Raw genomic sequence first — 25,376 nt, forward strand, 5'->3', positions numbered from 1 at the left:
GGTTTTAATTTTGGTGGATCTAATTAGTTCATGTGCTTTGACCATATATGGTCACACAACTAATAATAAGTAGCCATGCCAATATACAGAATGATTCTTCTGTATATATTTGACATTTAAATTGGATGATGTATATAGGTCCATAAGCAGTCCTCACAAACCTTATTTAGCATTTAGTTACTGACAGGATATTTCCATTGTTGGTCCTGAGAGGATATCATAAATGTGAGATTAGTGGTTAATTGCTTTTATCCTGATTAGGGAACTCTTCAGGTTCACTACAAATTCCCATTCCCTAAGTAACTCCTATTATACCACTCTTAACCAATCACTATTAGATACAAATTTGTTGTAAATATTCAATTCTCACGGAATGAGTGCTCAGCTCCTTGCAGAAGCTTTAGGTGTCGGTGAATGGTGTCCGGCAGTACCAAAGTAAGTTGTCAAACCATTTTTAAACAGTTTGACTAGTTACTCGGAGACTGCCAGGGCAGTCCTGTACCATAACCACTACACCGGATATAGTTATGGTGTTTGGATTGCTCCTTCAAAATCTCCCCCTAGTGCCAGGCAGAGTGGTCAATGTACTGTCTGTAATTTTGCTGCCCTTGGTGTCCTTGCACACCTTACCTTTTTGTATTGTGCTGCCCCTTGTGTGCACATATGGTGTGTATGAAGGACAATATTAAACTAATATGCAGTTTTTATATTTTATATGGTTTATACAATTACTAGCAAAAGTTTCACCTCATCTATTCAAATCCATGAATACAGCATTACACATATTCACCCTAAATCACTCACAGCTTATTGGAAAACGTAACTGTCTGTAAATGTGTCAGCCAACACTAGCAGTTTATCAAAAATATGTAAAAAATTATGTCAATCCAGAACAAAGGAAGAAAGCACATAATTATAAACAAATCATTTCAGATTGAAAAATGTGTAAAAAATAATGCAGGACATTTCTTCCATTGCTTCTTTTCAATTTTTAAATGCCCAGTGCCCTACATAAATGATCATGTACTGCAAAGAGTGCCCCACTTCCATGCAAGAAATGTGGAAAATGTTCCCTCTGTAAATTCTGTAAGGGAACAGGGTCCACATGAGTTCCCACAGGACTCAACTATTACTCTGGCTTATGTTCTAACATGAGCACTGATATGCTCGGTGTTAAGTAAAGGTAACCATTAAACGTTTAGCAATGAAAAGATTTAACTTTTTAAGAGATTAAAAATTAGGAGATTATATGACCAAGAGATGGGTTCTCTATAATATGTGAGAGATTCTTAAAGGAACGCTACAGCGTATTTTACAATATCGTACTCCGCCTGCATTCTTAACACTATAGTGTCCTAGATGCAGATTTGTTTTTACAGAAAAGGTTCTTACTTACATTTTCACCAGTGCCGAGACTCCCTTGGCATCCGTCTCTTTCCCTCTCATAGAAGAACATTATAGGCTGACACACAAAATCATCTGAAACCTCAAGTGACCACGTTTTATTGTTTTATTCGATCACTATAGAGGAAGCACCACTAAAGGTGTGTTTAACCCTGAAATTAGTTTTTACAATTTTTTTTACATTGCAGGCTTAAAATTACAGAGCCCTTGCACTCAGACCAAATCACTGAGACAAAGTGGTCTGGGTGACTTTAGTGTTCCTTTAAAGGTTCACCATAAGCACCATAACTGCGTTATGTACAGAGAGTACTCTGCGCCATCTCTCCCTGCCCAGCGTGACATGATTGCAGTGAATTGCTAATGTTACTGCAGTTATTATCCTGTCCCATGGCTCTCTGATGTCAACGATTGCCATTTGTCAATTATTGAACTTAAACTTGCATGCATGCTCTGCAGAACACTGACGCTTTTACGTCAATTGATAACATTTTAGTGAATTACTCCAATATATATGTATCTGGAATGTTCATTATCTTTTTTTTCATTCATGTCACCAGGCCAGATACCAACAGAACAGTAACGAGTATTAACCAGCTGATAGTACTTCTGCCACAGAAATTAACAAACCGACTTGTCATCCATTTTTTTGTAAACACGGCACTATCCAAGTATTGGTGAAAATTGGTGAAGGACTCGTTATTTAAGCATGTGGCAGTTACCTTGGGCACTCTAGTTACACTTCCTTTGGCATAGGGCGTCATGGGAATGTGGCTCACAAACATCTGAGGATCTAGGTTAGCTATCTCTGAGCTACTCCAATGTAAGGGTCTGATTGTATTCAGAAATAAAACGTTCATTTCGCCCATGAAGCGTGGTAAAGGGAGTCACGTTATGCTACAGACATCTGGAATTTGTCAGATAGTGTTTTCATTGCTCGAATTCCTTAAGGAAATGAGAATATAGGATGACCCCATTGCCTTGTGTTTTCATTGGCAAAGTAAATGGAACTCTTTCACTTAACAGAACAACAGTAGCAACTATCAAATGCAGTTTATTCAAGGAAACAAATCCATAGCTAACCCATCTGTCACATTCCTTCTGCATTGGGAAAAGTCACATGAGAGTGTAAGAGAAGAAATAAGTAAAAAAAATCAGGTCATCTTTGATACTGAAAAGTTTTATATTATGGGCCTTCATAAAACCTAAACGGTATATTTTTACTTTCCGTGAATTTTTACTTATTCTTTGCACATTTGTAATTTAATTAAACTCATCCACAGAGGAAAAAGCTTAGTGTGAGATGGCGGGCAACTGCAAAAACAAATCATACTAGATGTGAGAATTCAAAGTGAATTTTAAATTCAAGGTAAAAATAGTCAAAATGGGAAAATTCTCTAAGGCAGCTCTGCTTCCAAATCGGCTACTTAGACCTTAAATTAGACATGAACTTTAAATTCACTTTGAATTCTCACTCTAGTGAATAACCCTGACCATCGCTAAACTGTGGTGTCTAATTTAATTTTAATTTCCTATCCTGACTGAGATTAGTTACACTTCCAGGCAGTAGCTGATATTTTCAGTTTAAATCATTAAGGGACCTCAATGATCAACACATCCATAAAGCACTTCAGCTTATCCTATCCTGTTTTTTTTTGAGAAATCTGCACTTTTATTATTAAAGCATGGAATGCACCCTTGGATGTTTGATTGACAGCCATGGGGGTGTTCCATTATTTAATAATAAAATCAAACAGCTAAGGAGGCTTCCTTCCTACTTCTGTTAACTCCCCTGAGCTACTCGAGCACCGGCGGTGCGCGCATGCACGTGAAGATGGCTTATTTCCCTGTGAAGAGACTGAAAGTCTCTTCCAGGTAAAAAGGGGCAGCTTGCAAAGGCTGAATTTTCTTTTTCTATAAATACATGCTTCACTGATATGGGTCACGTTGTTACAATGGGCAGATCATCTTTTACATTTTTATTTTACCCACAAAATGCATTTTGTTTCTGTTTCCTAATATGTTTTTTTTTTTTTTTTTAAGTAATGCATACTGAACACACTTAGGCATCCACAAATATATGTAAAATACAAATTACTTTTTTTCTGCCATATAACATTGTTTTTTATCTTTGGCTCTCCTTTTCATTAATAAATACTGATCAATTTTTTTTATATATGACGGAAATAAAAAAAGTTTGTAAAATAAATAAAAAATAACGTACATATCTCAAGTTGGACTTTGAGGGGTCGTGCTTGGGCACTTGCGAATAATTAATAGAGTGTGAAGTCTGAAACACAATGTCTCAATGTCTGTCTGAATTCATTTACATGTTTAGCTGGAGACTCTGGGATAGTTGTGGAAACATGATATCTCTAGTTTCTATGACCAGGAGGGACGCCTCAATATATGCATGTGATGTATATTGGCACCCCATACTTGGAATGTAAATTTTTTTTGTGTGTGTGCCACTCTGCACTGTCCTTAAAACCCTGTTTGTTAGGGAAATTACAAACACCCATATTTATATTCACACGCATACTCACACGCACATACAAATACACACACACATTTATACAGACACATACACATATACAAATACACACACACATTTATACAGACACATACACACATACAAATACACACACATAGAAACATTCATACAAACAGACATACGCATACATTCATACACACACACACACACACACACACACACACGCACACACATTCATACACTCACACACATTTGTTTTTCTATTTAGACTTGTATCCTTCTTGCCTGGTGGGGTCATTCTCCCATCAACTCCCTGCAGCTCTGCACTGATGCCAGATTTAAGGTGATGTTCCATCCTGGCTCCTAACATTAGTACATAGTGACATGAAGCAGTGCAGCCAAACACAGAGTGGTCCCATGGAATCTGCAGAGTACTCACTTGCTGTCTACTGCCGTCAGTAGACAGTTCTGTGCACCCTTGCGGCATGTCAGCTAGGGCGGACTTCTCCCTTACTATCTGTTACTATCCTCCACTGTAAAATATTTAAATAATAGTACGAAGATATTACATTCAATTATGGTTTATTTAAGTCTTTGAATTAGTTATTTTCTACACTGAATGTTGTTGACATAGCAACTGACTTTAAATGTATATTGTAGATATATATCAAGGGGTTATCACAGCAGCCAAGCATTATGGGAAATATGTCAAAAACTGCTGTAATTTGCCTAATAATATAAAAAAAAGCACTAACATTTCTAGACACAGACTAGCAGACTACTCTGAATCTCGGAATATTGGTCTCACAAGATTTAAGTTGCCATTCATGGGTTTATAGATTAGTAAAAACACAATAATAGGTCGCGCTAAATACAAATAGATGTGTAATAACAATGTAAAATAAATAAATAAAAAGATAAAATCGAACAAGATCAGAAAGACAAAAAAAATAGGAATAAAATTATTAATATTAATATAAATCCACTTGCACACACTCTAACAGTAAGGAATGGAACAGTTATAATGAATAGTCCCAATACTTAATAGTCTGCTTGTATATTCCAATAAATAAGTGGAAGGCTTGATATGTAGGAATTTCCAATGAAGAGAATGGATCTTCTAATTCATGGGGTGTCTTGACTCCGTGGTATACATGGAAAGACAAAGCAAAGAAACTCCAATAGTGCAAACTGAGGACCAATAAGAGCAGGGTGAATATAGGGGAGGTATATTACTCACCTATTATTGAGCATAAACTAGCTCAAGTATAATAAGCATTCAGTGGCGTCTGCCCCCCACTGACGGGATAAGGTGAAGATAATTCCTCGGTATAAAAAAAGGAGAAGAAAAACAACCAAATATAGTGCTCACTGTAGATATGATAAAAATAAGTATAAACAGTAGAAATGCAGGTACTCACATTTGGATGAGCAGGATATACTGCTCAATCTATTCGTTTGGGTGGTATAGTCCCCACCTAGGATTCTTGCCAGTTGATAAAGCCCTGTGTGGCGAAACGCCCTGTTGATAAAGCCCTGTGTGGCGAAACGCGTTTTGGCTGTTTTTATATATTTATTATCTTATTAAAGGAATATTGGTTTTACCTAGAATTATTTTACCATATATCCTTTATTTATTTATTTATTTTACCTGGTCATATATTACTGTGAAGCTGATACCTGCTAAAGAATCCTAGGTGGGGACTATACCACCCAAACGAATAGATTGAGCAGTATATCCTGCTCATCCAAATGTGAGTACCTGCATTTCTACTGTTTATACTTATTTTTATCATATCTACAGTGAGCACTATATTTGGTTGTTTTTCTTCCCCTTTTTTTATACCGAGGAATTATCTTCACCTTATCCCGTCAGTGGGGGGCAGATGCCACTGAATGCTTATTATACTTGAGCTAGTTTATGCTCAATAATAGGTGAGTAATATACCTCCCCTATATTCACCCTGCTCTTATTGGTCCTCAGTTTGCACTATTGGAGTTTCTTTGCTTTGTCTTTCCATGTATACCACGGAGTCAAGACACCCCATGAATTAGAAGATCCATTCTCTTCATTGGAAATTCCTACATATCAAGCCTTCCACTTATTTATTGGAATATACAAGCAGACTATTAAGTATTGGGACTATTCATTATAACTGTTCCATTCCTTACTGTTAGAGTGTGTGCAAGTGGATTTATATTAATATTAATAATTTTATTCCTATTTTTTTTGTCTTTCTGATCTTGTTCGATTTTATCTTTTTATTTATTTATTTTACATTGTTATTACACATCTATTTGTATTTAGCGCGACCTATTATTGTGTTTTTGCCATTTTTCCTTTGAGGTTATTAGAGGGAACCTCATACCCATAGGTTGCAGCTTTCGATTTGTTCACAGTCCTATTAGATCACTCAGCGCTGATCCAATACCTATCTTTTGTTTATAGATTAGTGTTTATGTAAAAGTTGTCTTTAGAACTATTCATGGCTTCTGCCATTTCACAAAACGTGTGCCAACTGTGACCCATGTGTTAAAAGCTTAATGCACGTAAAAGCTCGGTGTCTCCAAGATGGCTTTAATAAAAAGCACAGTCAGGATAAGATATTGACCGTATATATTTCTTCTCAGGCTCCTGAGCTGTTATTAGAGCTGAGTGATGGTCTTTCCCCATTAGTCATACCAATCCAGCTCAGTTACTGCTTTCAATGCACCACTACTGTCTTATTGCTGCTTGGGCTATATCTGCAGCAGAGAGGGGCCAGACAGAGAATGCATGGATACCCACATTCAGTGTCAAACCATTTGGAAATTAACAGTGGGGCAGCACTACAATTACATTATTGAGATGAAGTGGTGATGGTGACCATTATGTCCCTTTACTACCAGGAATTACCGTAGCATGGACTCAGGGGTACATTGCAAACCAGCAACCACAATCCCAAATTCACGGATCATTTTACAGTTGATAATATCATTGAAGTGTCACAGACTCTGTGCCATCTGGTCAGCGATATTTGACATCATAATTTACACAAGTTAATGAAACCGATTATAGAGATATTTCAGGCCACACCACTCCTCTTTATCCTGTTGTAGTCTCTGTTAGCCAAGAGTAAGATTTTCATTGTGGTGCATCTTCAGGTTTTGACTCAGCTCTGGTATTGACCTACTAGGATCTCTGGAATCCTAAAGCTTGGCTGTGTTTATTCTTTGCCATAGATTTGTATCCCTTGAGTTTGATAGGTTGTAACCACAAGGATAACACCAAAACAAGGGGCCCGACACAGCTCAGGGGCTCACAAGGGTCCATATGGCACGTAATAGTCCAGGTTACAGAGATAGATATATCTTCCCGAACACCGCTTCCTCACATTCAGCAATGCTGGAGGATGTGATATCAAAGACATTCTGTGTGTGGTAGGGAGAGGGATATAGCACTTTGTCATATTGCTCCCTTCTGACCCTCACACTGCACTTCCATGCACTGGTTTGACATTTATGGCATGGTACAGAGTTAGGACTACCTTAGGAGCGTTAGAGGGTAGAGGCATAGGTTATATTTGTGGAGGGAAGTGGTTGCGGATGGGTGCAGATGTGTGTCGGATTGTATGACTGACAGTGTGAGTGTGTATCTAACTATGTCTCTGTGTGTGTTTCTCTCACTGTGTGTCAAACAGGGTGTGTCTGACAGTGCGTGTCTGACTGTGCATTTGTGAATGTGTGTTTGATAACAGGAATCTGTGTATGTGTGTCTAAAATGATGTATGTGTGAGTGCGTGGCATTGTACATCTGAGTTTTTATATGTGCCTGACATTGTGTAACGGTGTGTGTGTGACAGTGTGTATGTGTGTCCAGCAGTGTGTATCTGTGTGTATTCTGGAAGAGTATATGTGTATGACAAAGAAAAGAAAATGTGATACAAAGTAAATACAAATACAAAAAGAGAAGTCCTGCGCTTAGTCCCATTACTACTGGGCCAGCAGCAACGACTACAATACACATCAGCCCCAATATATAGTAAAAACCAAAGAAAAGAAACTATACATAGGGATTAAGGAGAAAGCGCAAGTAACATTTTCTTTTCTTTGGTTTTTACTATATATTGGGGCTGATGTGTATTGTAGTCGTTGCTGCTGGCCCAGTAGTAATGGGACTAAGCGCAGGACTTCTCTTTTTGTATTTGTATTTACTTTGTATCACACAGCCTGGTTACAATGCTGCTACCCATCCCATGTGTTCCCTATTAAGGGTTAATAAGTATAGGGGTGTATATAAAAAAATACCCCTTTCTGTCTCATTAGAGATATCTTTGCCAGAAGCTCAAGGAAGCAGGCTGAAGGGTCAGTGTTAGGACCCGCTTAGGGGGGTCTGCCTTGACGTTGGCAGGCGGGCATTCCCTCCAATGGCCATTGGAGCAACTAAATGACCTCCATTTGTCTAAATATACATAGGGATTAAGGAGAAAGCGCAAGTAACATTTTCTTTTCTTTGGTTTTTACTATATATTGGGGCTGATGTGTATTGTAGTCGTTGCTGCTGGCCCAGTAGTAATGGGACTAAGCGCAGGACTTCTCTTTTTGTATTTATATGTGTATAACAGTTTACCATCCCTTTTTGAAACTTAAGTTGACAACAGACTGATCAATGTTGTTTACTAACTTTCCTGTTGTTGAAAGGATCCCAAAACATGATGACAGAATACTACTAACATGTATTTATTGTGTATTTACATTGTATTAGTTAAAATGCTAACAGCTATATAAAGCCAGAGATTAACTCAAATGAAAAATAAACTAAAAATGGACTTCCAACAAATATTAAGTAGATGATTTCCCAATGCAGATAAAGTGTCTCACGCACATCCAATAGTATCCATTGTGAAGACCATCTGGGACCATCTGGGATGAGTCAGATGTGATGGTCAGGCACGTATATATTTATAGAAAAATTAAGTATATATGTTGGGCCAATGTGCCATCCACGTGTTGCAAGTTCTTTCTTTTTTCACATAAATTGTTGAACTGATTGTTTTCTATCTTAGTTGCAGAATGTTATGCAATCATCATTTAATAAAAATGATTCACCAACTACATTTTTCAAAAACAACTATCCTGGAAACCAATCGGACCAGCAGTCAAAAAACAGGCAAATATTAACAAGATTTAGAAACTATGGACCAACATCGCTTCAGTTAGGTGCTGCAGCCCTTTGAATTCACTTAAAGTGACCCAAAGCTAGATTAACTGAATATAATCTGCAGGTTAGTAGTAACCAACCTTTCTCTCTGGTCATTGAAGAACTACTACTCATATGATCCTCAGCCAGTCAGATGCCACTTTTTTTTCAAGCAGGTCTATTACTCTCTAACAGTCAGATCTGGTGTGTGTCTGGTTGCCCAGGGTGCAGAGGAAGCAAAGTTCTACTTACCTCAAGCTGTCCCTTAAAGCTGCCAGTGTTAATTTTGCCGGCAAATTTCAATTTAGTTTTTTGTCATAGTCTTTTGATTAAAAAGCCATTTTAATTTTAGTCATATTTTAGTCATCACAATAGTTTTAGTTTTAGTCTAGTTAGACTAAATCTCCAATAGACTTTAGTCGACAAGACTAAAATCTATTGTTTTTTTTTTTTATATTTAATCATTTTTATTGGTTTTATAATAGTGTTTACATACAAGGTCTGATCGTGTAGAACAATGGCATAGACAACATAGTTTCATATGTTACATTTGTAGGTATCTTAATTTTGCCTTATTGCTTCAGACACATGCGTACATTTCCAGTTGCGTTACAAGGTTAAAAGCATATAATTAGTGGTGGCATGTAACTTTTGATAGCATATGCATATTTGACATAATTTCTTCCTTTGCATCCACAAATAAAACAGTCAACTACCTTGATCGTATTGGTGTATCGTCTACTATCTATCAGGTGCTTTGATTATGGGTTTACAAAACAACATCTCGGTGATTTACATCTTACTTCACTTCCATCAGACTACTAGCCACGTCTATCAGTAATGCATTCACTTGAGAGGATATTATCAGCATCCCGTATAAAGGATTTCCAGGGTCCCCAAATAAGAGTTAATTTTTCATAGTTTTTGGATATAGAATACGTGATTTCCTCTATTTGTTTTATCCCTTCAACTCTTTGGATCCATTCTGTGATGGATGGAGGGGTCACTTGTTTCCGTTTGACTGGGACTAGCTGGTTTGCTGCCATGAGTAGGTGAGAGGTCAAAGATGTCCCCAGTCTCTCTTGTAGGGGTGGGGATAAGAGAAACAGCAGTACTCTGGTGAGAAGGGTATCTGTGTTTTCGCGATTAACTGTATAACTGTGTGTATGCGTTTCCAGAATGTATGTATCGACGGACATCGCCACCAAATGTGTGCAGGGTGTGCATCTGGTTGTTGACATCTTCAACTGGTGTCCTGGGCACTGTTGTGTCGTTTATGGATTTTAGCTGGAGTGTAATGTCAGTGCGTAAGCCGCTTGTAATTGCTTTCTTGTGTGACGATACTCGTGGATGCCTTGTGTGCCCTAAGAGACATCTTTTTCCACTGGACTGATGAGATATTAGCTTGTAATTTATCCGCCCACTTTACAGTGAATCGAGGGAGTTCAGATGAACTTGTCTTTTGTAGTAGCGTATACATAGTGGATAGTAGCCTGTGTTTCAGCGGGTGTGAGATGCACAACTGCTCAAAGAGCGTAAGCTCTCCCTCGCCCATTGGTAAGAGCTTCACTATTGGGTTTATTTAAAGCCTTTATCTGTCTCTTTTTCCCTTTCCCCAGCCCCTCTGTGTCTCTTTGTGTCCTCTCAGTCTCTCTAGGTATCTCTCTCCTAAGTCCTGGTCTGTCTCCCTTTGCCTCTCCCACAGCCTCTCTGTGTAGTGGTAATTTTGGCGGCAAATTTCTATTTAGTTTTAGTCATAGTCTTTCGACTGAGGCTGAGAGTGGTCAGTTGACTCTTGACCAACCATGGTTGTCCGTTGCTGGCATTTATTGCAATAGCTAAGGAGGAGTGTAATTTCTGCCCTAGTCATACTTCCAGTTTGGACCGAACTGTGGTGGCCAGGTACTCACATTCACTGATGTTTAATAAATACAGTGTATTCCAATAACTCACCATTGGTAGTATGTCTACTATTGTTTGTATCTTCGACTCTCCCATTTTCTGTTAATATATGCTGTTCAAGCCTTGAGGTGAATTTCGTTGGCAGAATCGTTAACCTGGCCATTGAACACATTAATTAAGGAACCCAAACTCTAAATTGTATAGACATGGCTGTTCTATGAGGACTGTTTTTTTTTTGTTTTGTTTTTAGATTCAATGAGCATATGGTGCTACCTAGACATAGCGGTGCTTGTATATTTTAGCAACAGACAGGTCCAACAAATAATTTGTTGGTTTTAGTATTGAATCTTAAAAAAGTAAATTAAAACCATTACATTTAGAAAATGTAATTATTAAAGATTGCATGTACTTACCCATAAAATGTATGCCTCATATAACCAATCCTCTTCCCGAGTGTGACCAGTTCTCCTTGTTTGACTGGGGCACCTTCCAACAGCACAATTCCAACTTTCTTCAGAGCACACAACCAATTATAGGCACTTTGGTCATTGTGGAGGACACTTTCATAATTCAAGGTGGGAATCTGCAGGCCGCAGCCCCAGAGTTGTTTTTCTGGAAAAAAACAATGTACTTGGTTAGATTCAAAATTAAAAAAATACATTGATATATTCTTCCCCATCTAATAAAAAGTTTGACTTTTGTAGTTGATTTTTATTTTGCACAAATATACCCCTACTTTGAGCTTACACACAAAAAAAAACATGACCAACAAGCTTGATAAACGTTGTACTTTTTGTTCCAATAAACCTGACTTCCTGCAGCAATCCTGAGTGTCTGGATCTAATCTATTTTATCACCAAGAAATAATTAGCAGAAATTAAACGTGTATGCATTTTGAAAAGACGAGGATATGATATACTCTCCAAAATTGAGAGGTATGAGATCAGAAGGGGTTACAAGAGCTAAAGGGCCCCAGATGGGCCTGCCCAGTGAAGTGGCTTGTCTGGTTGGCCTCAAATCTATAGGGTACCAAGGTCCTAGTCCCTGGTGTCTCTAAATTGCAATTCATGTCACTGCTGACACCCATAATGAGCAGGTTCACCTGAAAATGGGGCATGCCTGCATCCCTTTCACCCAGTAACTGGGCGAGATACAGCTCTGGGAGTACAACTGAAAATTAACTACGTTTATTTTGTCACACAAGGTTTTACAGGCATAGACCCCTACATGGGGTCTCCAACACAATACACCAGGGGTTTCAATCCCAAGAATCCGATAAGGGATGGAGGAGGGACAAATCAGCTAAGATAAACTGGGCTGGTAGTGTCCCTGAGACAATGCTCTGCTAGGACAGGAAAGGGGAGAGGCACAGACAAGCAATACTTAACTATACTATACTATACAGTCCCTAGAGCTGCTGCCCCCCCCCCCTTTGTTGAACCACAGCTGCATATACGGACACACACACTGCTCTATGTAGAAAACAGGCACACAGCACAGTGACATCTAGACACATGTAAAGCAGTCACAAAAATGGTGCCGCAAGCTTTTGGCCCGCACCATACAAATCAGACCATCCATCATATATCTCACCGCATCAAAATAGACAGACCTGTGCCCGGATCCCCGACGGGCCAGCAACAAGTCTTTTGGACCCCCCTGAGTCCACAGTCCAAGTCCTTGGGGGTCCAATGTCAAGTGGGTGGGCACATGTGGGCATGGTACTCTGTGACAGAGTTCCGTCACAAGTATGAATACATTTTACATTATGTAGACTACAGGCACTTGCATAGGGACTTATTTTCTAAAGAGTAGAACTATCTACTTTTCACACAATCATGGATAAACTCTGCCAAGATCAGGGGAAACTCCACTTATTTAGGGAATAATCTACTTTGGGCACCCAGCATTTAAATACAACAATGTTATACCTTCCAACATCAGCAAGTTCCAGAATTGAGATTCCAGAGGGAAGGGCGTAAAATGGGCAGGTCAGTGATGTGATCATGTGGAACGCCCACATTACATGCTGGTCTGTGTATTCACACCAGGCTGCTTACCAATTGTTTTAGCTGGCCCACTGAGGACAGGACAGGCAGGGAGCTCTGTTTCAGTGTTCACTGTTTCCCTCCTTACCACGAAACTAAGGACCCGAAATCGGTACTGTCCTGCTGAAATCGAGACGTTTGGAAGACATGCACAGCTACTGAGAACTATGTCTTTTGATTCAGACAATTAATCATGTAAATTATATTTTAAGACCAGATTTAGCATACTGTCTGGTTGTAATCCTACATAACATTAGAGAAAATGTAACGAGATTATATGCAGAGAAATAAAATAGCAAGGCAACTGGTCTTCACATGTGATAATACATAAACACAGTAGAAAAATCGTATCTGCTTTCTATTAAGTTTAACAGTATCCAACTGGGGCCGATAACAGGAGCTGCTGATACAGAATAAAGTTAAAAGGATTATAAAAACCGACTGAATTATGAACCGTTAATTGGAGATGGAATTTACCCTCTGTAGTCTCTCAGTGACCGCTGTATTCTAATTTAGAACACTGTTTTGCTGCTACAGATGCTTCCAATTAACTATACATACATACCATCAAAAAGAGCCTGTCATCAAATGTGTTTTAAGATTATATCAATGTTAAAGATCGGGTAATAATGTTACATCAATTAAAAGGAGAGTGTTGAATACACTGTAGCTCCCAAGTGTTCCTCGTTAGGAGGGACAAATTTACTTTGTTAAAGGAACACTCCAAAAGGATTTTATTTTAACAATGTAGTTGATATACCCCTAACGATAACATTACTATATATTTTTCAATGGAGGTATATCTATAAACAGCTTACAGAACCACTGTCTGCAGCCTTTGCAGGCCCTCCCCTTTTTCCGTCAGTGCTACAGAATACTTCAATCAGTGGCTTCTCATTGAGAAGCCTCTGATTTTGAGCCATGGACTGCTGAAAGCCAGGGAGTCTACAGACCGGACTGAAGTGGGCCCTGTGGACATGTGTGAGCCTGTTTTGACAGACACACTTGCACTTGGGGGATCAGTGCTCTAGCACTCAAGCAGGAAATTAGTTATAAAAGAGTTGATTTAAAAAAGAAATCACCACTTTTATAAAGTGCAATTAAGATGCAGAGTTGCTTCTTTCACATATAATGTTGGAATGCAGGTGTCAGGATTTTTCAGTAAGTGCTTCAATATATAGCTTAGGAACGTCATGAATTTCTCCACAGAGACAAACTTCCAGATGTGTTGGACTGTCTACTTGGATGCGAGGATGGAACTTGAGAGTTTGTAAAGAATACTTTTGTAGCGCTATAGCTCACACGAGTGACAAGTGACGACATTATTAATTCAGTACAAAAAAATAAATAATTAATTTTGTCTTCTCAATGTTCGCAAACCATTGCAAGACCTCAAAATAATATCTACCTGTAGACAGCAATAACACCAGATCTGCCAAAACTCTCAGTACGATATTCTGTATCATCAATAAATATAAGAATTTGTTAAAAAAAAAAAAGATTTTTTTTTAGGTTATTTCTATGTAAACATATTAGGTCTCACTGATGTTTTAGGACATTGATAAATCATACAACAACATCCGTAAATATTTACAGGCATCTGAAAATGATAAAACATCTATCGATGGTTGTATTGCAAAAAGTTTAGCATGAAAGAACATTAATTACAAGGAAAGCTAACTATTCATAGTTCCTTGTAACAATTAGGAGTACTTGCATATTAAAGCATTTTTAATACATTTCCTCAAACAAACATACGGTAAATAATGAGCTACAAAGAGTAGCACAGATTATTAACATTTTCTAAAGGGAATGTAGAAAACTAAAAAGGATGCTATATAATTTTACTGACTCTTTTAACGTTAGCGTGTTTCCTGTTTTATAGTAATGGTGAAGGTCTGTGTTCCATGTTCCTCATCTGTGTTTTTGGACATCAGTCTTCCATCTGCTAAGGTAAGCTTATCTCCTAAACCCTTCACAAGAATTTAATGGTTTCTGACTTTGTGGGTTATCCACAAACCACCAGTCATGGACAATTCTAGGTAGAAAAAAACTGAGGATTCAGCGTGAAGGGAAATGTTTATGATCCCTCCTATATATGAACAGCCCTATACCATGCCCTATGTCCAATCCTTAACCCTAATATAGTCCATAAATTACATAATGACACAAAGCCTTTGATTGAATTCAGAGTATCACATCAATATCCCATATTTCTCTGTCAGTATTACAGGGGAGACGGACAATTAAATAGTGGAAAAAAAATACTTGGGGTTTTTTTTGGACACCACTTGTGAAGAATCCCCCTCCATTCATTCGGTACTTTCCCTCCCTGCTACTTTATTCATGGATTTATTACTGTGACGAAGTGCCCTTCGCCACTTGTGCCTGGAGAGGACTGCTTCCCCGCCTCTTGCCCTGTGACTATGGACCCTGGGAGATTTGGCCCGTTCAATTCAGTATGATAGGAGTTATGTATTTTTGTATCCTTTTGTGTTTTACTGGTAACATGTGCTCAATGGAGTCTGCCTCTATCCCTGGATATAATTGGATTATTTTCCCCATTGTCTCCAGGATAGAGGGCTCTGTAAAACCGGTTTGGGCCAGATAGCCATGCTGCCAGCCAGGCCCCAAAAGATACTTTACTAACTTCTGAACCCCTGGTCTGATTCATGCCATTTTTTCATATGTTGTTCCCCTGAATGGATTGATTGTGAATATATATTTTTTATGTGAATGTGATGTATATTTTAGAAGTTATGAATATGCTGTAAAAACTGTATTTTTCCTGCCTGTGATAATTTCATCTTCTATTGTATAAGATAATTGAATCACAGGCAGAGGGGAGGATTTTGTGTGGGCTGTAACCTCAGTTTTATTGGCTACTGTAGATACCATGTGTGTCCCTCCCCTGCATGGGAGCAGGGCATAAAAGAAACTGTAGCTTGAAGACCTGTTGTTGTTACTTCCAGTAAAGTCTTGTTCCAGCATTAAGCCTTGGCTCATGTGTGGATTATTCGGCGATACCAGCGATTTATTACTCTGTGGATTACTGGGTGATTTTATTTTATGGGAAGAAGGGAATGCTTGACGGAGTAACGGATTGTACCGTCACACCACTTGTGGCTCCAACTCCAACCCAGCCTCCCCTAGCAATGCCACTGTCCCCATGTTTTCCCTCTGAATAAGGTAGGCTATGTTAAACTCTCCAGGTCTGTGAGCTAGTGATCAGTAATATTCAATATTTGTTGAGCATCTCAAAGCATCACCATGCTGTCTCACGTTGAGTTTTCTGCGATTATTTCTAACGAATCATGTACTTAATGCACTAAATATAGAAGGCTACATCCAGGCACATGCCAGGGAGAAATGGTGAAATAACTTTTTATTTTTCTAATTGTTTTTGCATTCTCAGTGATATTCTACAAACTTCTCCCATAGAATAATGGAAAATATATCTATGTATGTTATAGTTCATGTTTTTGTTGATCCATTTCAAAGTCGCTTTTGTCTTGCAGAAGTACGAACTTTCCCCCAAGTTTCAAATTTTTAATGGACTGAATAGGTTCTTCTCCTACATTCCTGCCCTGTTGAGGCATTGGCAGCGTTTAATTTGTGCCACACATGGTGGGTTTTGAATTATAGCTAAAAGAGAACTCTATCTCATCTGTCCACAAAATCTTTTCTGTTATTTTAGTCAAATCCATCTCATGCTTTTTAGTAAATCCAAACGTGTTTTCAGGTGCTGGATTTGATTAATGGTTTTCTTTCTACGCACCTTTCCATGCAGGACAGTTTAATGCAGAGCTCTCGAAAGTATTGACTTGTGCTCATTTACTCCAGTCTCAGCGAATGACCTCCACAGATCCTTTAAACTGAATGATGACATCTTCTTGTTCCCCTCACAAATCTCCCCTTTGCTGGGTTGATGAGTTTTTAAGTGCAACCATTTCTAGACATTGACTGGGTGGTGGGATGTAGCCTGCACTCCAGATAGTTCATCCAGCAGTACTAACTGAGATTTCAAACACACTGAAATCATGTTTGAACATTTTTCATAAACAAAGTTGTAAGAGTAATCGCTTACTGCTGTGGAATGTTTTTTTTTCTCAATTTTTCTTTATTATCTTCCACTCTGCAGCCTGACCAATGATTCTTATCCAGAGTGGAACATTTATTGAGAAATAAATGCTCCTTGATTTAATGCCTTCTTTAATGCACTTCTTTCAGCTTTCATTTAATTTTTTTGGGAGGACAATCTTTATTTTAGCCATGCATAGAGATAACAAGAATCTTGCATTGAAACCACAATAAGTACAAGTGGAGGAAATGATAGCATGAAAACATATTGTAAGACATCCATTTTACACATATAGGTCAAGTAATGCAAAGTTGTTTGGAATGACTGTGGTACAGCACAGTTTTGTTACAAAATGGCTGGGCAACACGTATGAGAACATGACAATGACGTTGTAATATGAAGTACAAGTGTGACGGCCTGAGTGAGCCTTCTCGTCTCCAGCACCGTGTGCCTCAACAGCCTCCGTCTGAAGCCTAATTGGGGCATAATTTTCACATTCCCACAGCTTCATCTAAACGCCTTGAAAGCTGTTAGGGACCCTTTGGGATGGATACAGGCCTCGGGAGTTGCGTAGAAGGGCATTCGCCATTTTGTGTGGATGGGATGTGAATGGTATGCAACTCGGAAGGAGTGGTAAGTGCATCCTGGAGAGGTCCAGTGAGGATCGTGAATACCTACGCTGGTCCAGAGGTCAGGTAGTGGTGCTGTATAGTAAACTGCAGAGCGAGGAGATCAGCCACCTCTCCCCATCTCCGCCTCCAGTAGGCTGCAGCAGTGTATCTCAGACTTCCGGTGGGTGAAAATCTTAAGTGAGGTCTCTGCTTGCTCATCCGGGAAGCCCTAAATAATGTGATGCACCACAGTGGCCGGGAGTATCACCCCAAAATTGGCAAAAGTGAGAGGAGCTTGTGCACCACACATGTGGACCACTTGAAGGTGACCACTCTCTCCCCTACCCAACTTTGTATTTTTCTTCAAAATATTTTTCAACATAAAGTCACAAAATAAAATCACTTTAAATATTTTTGGAAGAGGAGCGTGGCTTAGAAGCTGAACGAGATGGATGCCTGAATCTCGAGCTCTGCTCTACAAAGCTAATATTAGCATACAAGACACTCGGGCAGCAACTAAAATGGGACGTACCCACAGACATGATATGCCCCAGACATGCTCCCAAACGGGCCCGATGGACGACTTTGTCTCAAACCAAGCATGGGCTGACCAAAGTCCCAAGATGGAGTCCTCACACCCGCCATCCCCATTCTCCATGATGTACTCCACCACACTAGCGGACATAGTAGCGGAGATTCGCTCCATGGCGGCAATGTGTCACGGTAATATACCCCAACACGCAGGAATAGTTCAATAGTCAATAGACAAGAAACCAGGGTTCGTCTTACCGGACCTTAGAATGGCCGGACTAGGACGAGTAAGAAAGACAGAGTCTAGAACAAGCCGAGGTCAAGGGAACTGAGAGACAGCGTAACGTAGAACAAGCCGAGGACTGGTACACAGAGGACAAAACAGCGGATAAGCAAGCAAGGATAAGGAGAGAGCGGAGTCAGGAACAAAGCCAAGGTCAAGCACCAAAAAACCAACTGAACGATACAAGCACTAAAGGGAACTGGACAGAAACCACGATAGGGCAAGGAGCAAGGGAAACAGGTGAGTACAAATACCCTAAAGTTCACTTTGATTGGCCCTTGTCATATCCACGCCCCCAAAACGTGAGTGTATGGGGAACGTGGTATGACAGGGGCCAATGGGAGACTGATTCTAATTTAGTCTCCCACTGTCCCTTTAAGAGCGCGCCCGAGACGCGCGGCGCACTCTTAGTGTCGGGCGGGACACGTGACCGCTTCTCGCGGTCACTGCCCGCCTGACAGATCTTATCGTTGGCTGAGCCGCGCGCGGCTCGTGCAGGAGCAGGACCGCGCGCGGCGAGAAGAGAGGACCCCGGCCGGCCCCTGGAGAGGGTAAGTACCGCTACAGTACCCCCCCCTGAAGACACGCCCACCGGGCGGGGAGGAGCAGGCCTGGCAGGAAAACGAGCGTGGAAAGAACGCACAAGGCGAGGAGCGTGAACAGCGTCAGCGGAAATCCAACTGCGTTCCTCAGACCCATAGCCCTTCCAATGTACCAGATATTGGAGGCGACCCCGAAGCAAACGAGAGTCAATTACAGCCGCCACTTCAAACTCCTCATGGCCCTCCACAGAAACCGGAGGAGGAGGAGGGACATGCCGAGTATAACGGTTGCACAGGAGGGGTTTTAACAAGGAGGTATGAAACACGTTAGGAATGCGTAGATTTTTAGGAATATCCAATGCATACGAGACAGGATTAACCACATGCAAGATACGAAAAGGACCAATAAAACGAGGGGCCAACTTCATAGAAGGCACACGAAGACGAATATTGCGAGTAGAAAGCCAAACCCGGTCTCCCACAGCATAGGATGGAGCCGCCCTGCGATGCTTGTCTGCCTGAACCTTCTGGCGAGCAGCTGAAGCCACCAAAGAACACTGAACCTGCTCCCAAGTATTACGTAGACTAGCCAAATGTTCGTCCAGAGCTGGCATGCCCTGTAAGGAGAATGCAGCTGGAAGAACCACGGGATGCCGGCCATAATTAACGTAAAAAGGGCTGTTACCGGAGGATTCATGAGCAGCATTATTACGAGCAAACTCAGCCCAAGGAAGAAGGTCAGCCCAATTGTTCTGATGGTGGGACACGAAACAACGAAGATACTGCTCTAGAGATTGGTTGGCACGTTCAGCAGCTCCATTAGACTGGGGGTGGTAGGCGGAAGAAAACGAGAGGGAGATACCCATCTCTGTACAAAACGTTCTCCAGAATCTGGAGATAAACTGGCTACCCCTATCGGACACGATCGAAGTGGGAATACCATGCAACCGAAACACCTCCCTGGCAAAGATAGAGGCAAGTTCCTTGGATGATGGCAATTTGACAAGAGACACAAAATGAGCCATCTTAGAAAAACGATCCACAATCATCAGGATGACAGTTTTACCATTAGAGGGAGGTAATTCAACAATAAAATCCATGGATATATTGGACCACGGCCTCTCGGGTATGGGCAACGGATGCAACAACCCACAAGGAACTCTGTGGGAGGACTTCATACTGGCACAAGTGCTACAGGCATTAACGTAATCGGTGACGTCCTTGCGCAAGGAAGCCCACCAGAAATATCTAGAAACTGCTGAGAATGTCTTAGAAATACCAGGGTGTCCCGCAGTTCTAGTGTCATGATATAATGACAAGATGTCTCGTCTCTCTGGTATGTCAACGAATAGCTTATCAGCAGGCCTCTCCCCAGGAGCCAAGTTTTGTTTAGCCTGAATAGCTTGTAAGAGAGAAGACGAAATAGAAAGAACAGTAGTAGCTATTATTCTGTCAGGCGGAATGACAGGGGTAACGTCGACCTCGAGTTTGTCAGTAGTCTCGAATTGTCTGGACAGAGCGTCAGCTTTAGCATTACGATCACCCGGTCTGTATGTGATTATGTAATTAAAACGAGACAAAAACAGAGACCACCTGGCCTGCCTAGAAGACAATCTTTTTGCTTCACTAAGGTAGGAGAGGTTTTTGTGATCCGTTAAAATGAGGATGGGATCCCTAGTACCCTCTAGCAGATGTCTCCATTCCTTGAGCGCCAAAATGATAGCCAGGAGTTCACGATTGCCTACATCATAATTCTTCTCTGCTTTAGACATCTGTCTGGAAAAGAAGCCACAAGGGTGTAACGGCTTTTCAGGTGAATCTCTTTGAGACAAGATAGCACCTACCCCTATCTCAGAAGCATCAACTTCAAGAATAAAGGGCAGTGAAGGGACAGGATGCTGTAAAATAGGAGCAGAGGCAAATGAAGCCTTCAGGAATTCAAAGGCCTCGAGTGCTTCTGGTTTCCAGACATGAGTATTACCATCCTTCTTGGTCATTCTGGTTATAGGTGCTACAATGGCAGAAAACCCTTTAATAAAGCGCCTATAATAATTAGAGAACCCCAGAAAACGCTGAATGGCTTTCAAACCCTGAGGTAGAGGCCATTCCATAATGGCAGACAGTTTCTTGGGATCCATACGAAAACCCTTGGCAGAGATTATATAACCCAAGAATTGGACTTCAGATTGATCGAATGAACATTTTTCGAGTTTGCAATAGAGACCGTTAACCAGAAGAGTTCTCAACACTAATTTAACATGCATGTGATGAGTCTGTAAATCAGTAGAATAAATTAATATGTCGTCCAAGTATACTATAACGAATGTATGTATATATTGACGTAGGACATCATTAATACATTCTTGAAAAACTGCTGGGGCGTTACAAAGACCAAAGGGCATCACAGTATATTCGTAGTGGCCACTCCTGGTATTGAATGCGGTCTTCCACTCGTGATCCTTTTTGATACGTATAAGATTGTAAGCACCCCTAAGGTCCAATTTAGTAAAAACTGTGGCCTGTTTAAGCCTATCAAATAGTTCTGTGATCAAAGGTATGGGGTACGCATTTTTGACGGTGATTTTATTTAGGCCCCTATAGTCAATACAAGGCCTTAATTCGCCATCTTTCTTAGATACAAAGAAGAAACCCGCCCCTGCAGGGGAAGAGGATCTTCTTATAAATCCCTTCTCTAGAGATTCCTTAATATATTCCTCCATAACCAGATTCTCCTGAGGAGATAAAGGATATATTCTCCCTTTGGGAGGCATCGTACCAGGTAATAAATTAATAGCACAATCGTAAGGCCTGTGAGGTGGCAATTTTTCAGCCTCCCTTTTATCAAAAACAGATTTAAGAGACAGGTACTGAGGGGGTATTACCGTAGGCACGGGAGGAATATTAGTAGAATTCAAAGGGGTGATTTTAACAATACAAGACTCTTGGCAAGAATCACTCCAAGAAACTATTTGTCCTGACTCCCAATCAATGGTGGGATTATGAGTACGTAACCAAGGATACCCTAACACGAGGTGAGAGGAAGGAGAAGTAATGATCTGAAACCGAATGGTCTCAGAGTGTAACACCCCTGTAGACATATGTAGTGGAACAGTTTCATGTGTGATAACTGGAGAGCATAATGGTCTACCATCTATGGCCTCAACGGCCAAGGGTGTCTCCTTCTCTCTGGTGGGTTTGTTATTCTCCTTGACAAAACTGGAATCAATAAAGTTTTCGGCCGCTCCGGAATCAACCAGGGCTAGTATATTCCCTGCTACGCAGTTACTACCAAGGTGCAGGGAAACAGGGAGAAGTAATTTATTAAGAGGCAAATGTGAGGACTGTGATGTCACACCCAAGGCCAGTCCTCTATACGGTCTTAGGTGCGATAGTTTCCCGGACGCACGGGACATTCCTGTCTCATATGAACCCTCCTACCACAATAAAGACAAAGTCCCTCCTTTCTCCTATAAAGCTTTTCAGCGTCAGTAAGTTTGGCAACCCCTAACTGCATAGGTTCCTCCTCAGAACCTTTAGATCCCTCGGGAGTCTCAGCTCTAGGGGAGTTAACGGGAACAAAACGTCTATTTCTGGACCTGGTATATAACCTGTCACGGATCCTGTTATCTATATCGATAAGATAGTCAATCAGGTCCTCCAGGGGTACAGGGAGGTCCTTAGCTGCTACCTCATCCAACATAGTTTCAGACAGACCCTCCATAAACGCAGTAGTAAGCCCATTATTAGTCCAATCTACCTGTGAGGCAAGGGTACGGAACTGAATAGCATAATCGGCTACAGATTTAGATCCTTGCTTTATTCTCATTAATGCCCTGGCGGCATTTTTTGACCTTTTAGTCGTGTCAAATGTTCTACGAAACGCTGTGAGGAAGCTAGTGAAGTCGTGTACCATAGGCCCATTAGCCTCCCAAATAGGATTTGCCCATTCTAGTGCCTTATCCGTAAGCTGGTGCATAAGAAAACCCACCTTAGATCTATCAGTGGGAAATGAACGTGGTGTCACGACTAGTAATGTGGTCCAGCACGCAGAATCTATGTAAACATATACATAAGTCAGAAAAGGAAAAATAACAGGACAGAGCGTAAACCGGACCTTAGAATGGCCGGACTAATACGCTAGAGACAGAGAATGGTCAAAGGGAAAACCGAGGTCAAGGAAGCCAGAAAATACTCAATACCGATAAGACAAGCCAAGTCAGGGAAACCAGAGATCAGAATAACCAGGGAAACGCCAAGGATCAGGATACCAGGAAATCAGAAACACGAAACTAGCACTTTCAGGAAACCAGGAAACTGAAACCACGACATGGCAAAGTACTAGGGTGAATTAGGGGTTTAAATACCCCTCTCTAAGCTATGATTGGTCAGAGGGCGACCTCTGACCCCAGAACGTACGTGTGCGTTGACGTCGTGACGTCACGCACACGTTAGTATAATTCTCGGGGGCGGGGCTATCCATAGACGCGACCACGTGGTCGGCGCCATATTGGATTCGGGCGTGATGCCCGGAAGAACTACACGCGCGGTTCCCGGCTCGCCGACGAGCAGGTAAGCTCGTGTAGTCGGAGCGGTCGTGCCGGTCGGGCACGACCGTGAGGCTCGGCGGGCCGGTGACCGCAACAGTACCCCCCACTCGAAGACCGCGCACCGAGCGGGAAGGACCCGGCTTAAGAGGAAAGCGGTTGTGAAATGACCGGATAAGACGGGGCGCATGGACCCGGTCAGCAGGAACCCAACAACGTTCCTCGGGACCATAACCCTTCCAGTCAACGAGATAGGACAAGACACCTCTGGATAATTTGGAGTCCATGATAGAACGGACTTCGTATTCCTCTTGATCACCCACTACCAAGGGCGGAGGAGGAGTGGATACCCTTGTGTTGCGATTGCAAGTAAGGGGCTTGAGCAGAGACACATGGAAAGTATTCGCTATTCTCATATGAGCCGGTAGTGCCAAAGTATAGGTCACTGGATTAATACGTTGGGTAACTCGAAAGGGACCAATGTACCGAGGGGCAAATTTCATGGACGGGACCTTAAGCTTGATATGTCTTGTGGAGAGCCACACCCTGTCACCTGGAATATAGACAGGATTAGCGCCCCGTTTCTTGTCAGCTTGGACCTTCGCTCGTAATGAGGCTTTTTGCAGAGCTGAATGGACGGAATCCCAAGTATCATGAATCGAATCTAAACGGGTGTTCAAAGCGGGGATTTCTGTGTCTGAGAATGCAGAAGGAAAAACAGTGGGGTGATAACCCTGATTAACAAAGAATGGACTGTGATTAGAAGATTCATGAGTGGCGTTGTTTCTGGCGAACTCAGCCATGGGTAAGAGCTCGTACCAGTTAGATTGATTGGCATTTATAAAGCAACGTAAATAGGCTTCTAAAGACTGATTCGCCCTCTCTGCTGCTCCATTTGTTTGAGGGTGATATGCTGACGAAAAGGAGAGTTCGATGCCCAATTGTTTGCAAAAGGAACGCCAAAACCTAGAAACAAACTGGGTACCTCTGTCAGATACTATGCTTTTGGGTACACCGTGCAACCGAAAGATCTCTCTCAAGAATATTTGAACTAGATCTTGAGCAGATGGTAATTTTTTAAGTGGGACGAAATGTGCCATCTTCGTGAATCTATCAATGACCATAAGGACTGTATTAAACCCGTTTGAACTGGGTAGATCCACAATGAAATCCATGGCCAAGTGGGTCCATGGAGCACTAGGTATGGGCAGTGGTTGTAATAGTCCAGGAGGTGACCTGGGAGGAACTTTAGAAACAGCACATATTTGACATGCCCCAACACAATCTTTGACATCGTTTCTAAGAGCAGGCCACCAAAATCTCCTGGAGATGGCAGAGAGAGTTTTATGGACTCCAGGATGACCCGCTGTGAGGCTGTCATGGAACAAATCTAGTACCTTCTTTTGAAACTGAGGTGACACATACAGTTTGTCCGGAGGTTTTCCCACAGGTGCCTGAGTTTGATCTGCTATTATGGCACAGAAGAGTGGAGAAGACACTTCGGAAACAGTAGTGGCAATGAGGCATTCAGGAGGTACAATAGGATATATCACCTGTTCCGGAACTTCATCTGTCTCAAACTGCTGAGAAAGTGCATCTGCCTTGGTGTTTTTAGTACCAGGTCTGTATGTAATTACGAAATTGAATCGGGAGAGGAACAATGACCACCTAGCCTGACGAGAGGACAGTCTCTTAGCGTCCCCAATATAAGCCAAATTCTTATGATCAGTAAAGATCAAAAGTGGCTCTTTGGAACCTTC

At 41.2% G+C, this 25,376-nt stretch overlaps 1 protein-coding gene across 2 annotated transcripts in view; it reads right to left on the reverse strand.

Moving 5' to 3' along the window:
* BBOX1 (gamma-butyrobetaine hydroxylase 1) overlaps nucleotides 1-25,376 on the reverse strand; it is a 113,315-nt gene that overhangs the window by 31,682 nt on the left and 56,257 nt on the right. For both annotated transcript variants that reach the window (XM_063438483.1, XM_063438482.1), the window contains exon 4: nucleotides 11,390-11,588. In XM_063438483.1, the coding sequence (XP_063294553.1) occupies nucleotides 11,390-11,588 (199 nt within the window). The remainder of the gene's footprint in view (nucleotides 1-11,389; nucleotides 11,589-25,376) is intronic.

Source organism: Pelobates fuscus, chromosome 12, assembly GCF_036172605.1.
Source record: "Pelobates fuscus isolate aPelFus1 chromosome 12, aPelFus1.pri, whole genome shotgun sequence".
Lineage (NCBI taxonomy): Eukaryota > Metazoa > Chordata > Amphibia > Anura > Pelobatidae > Pelobates > Pelobates fuscus.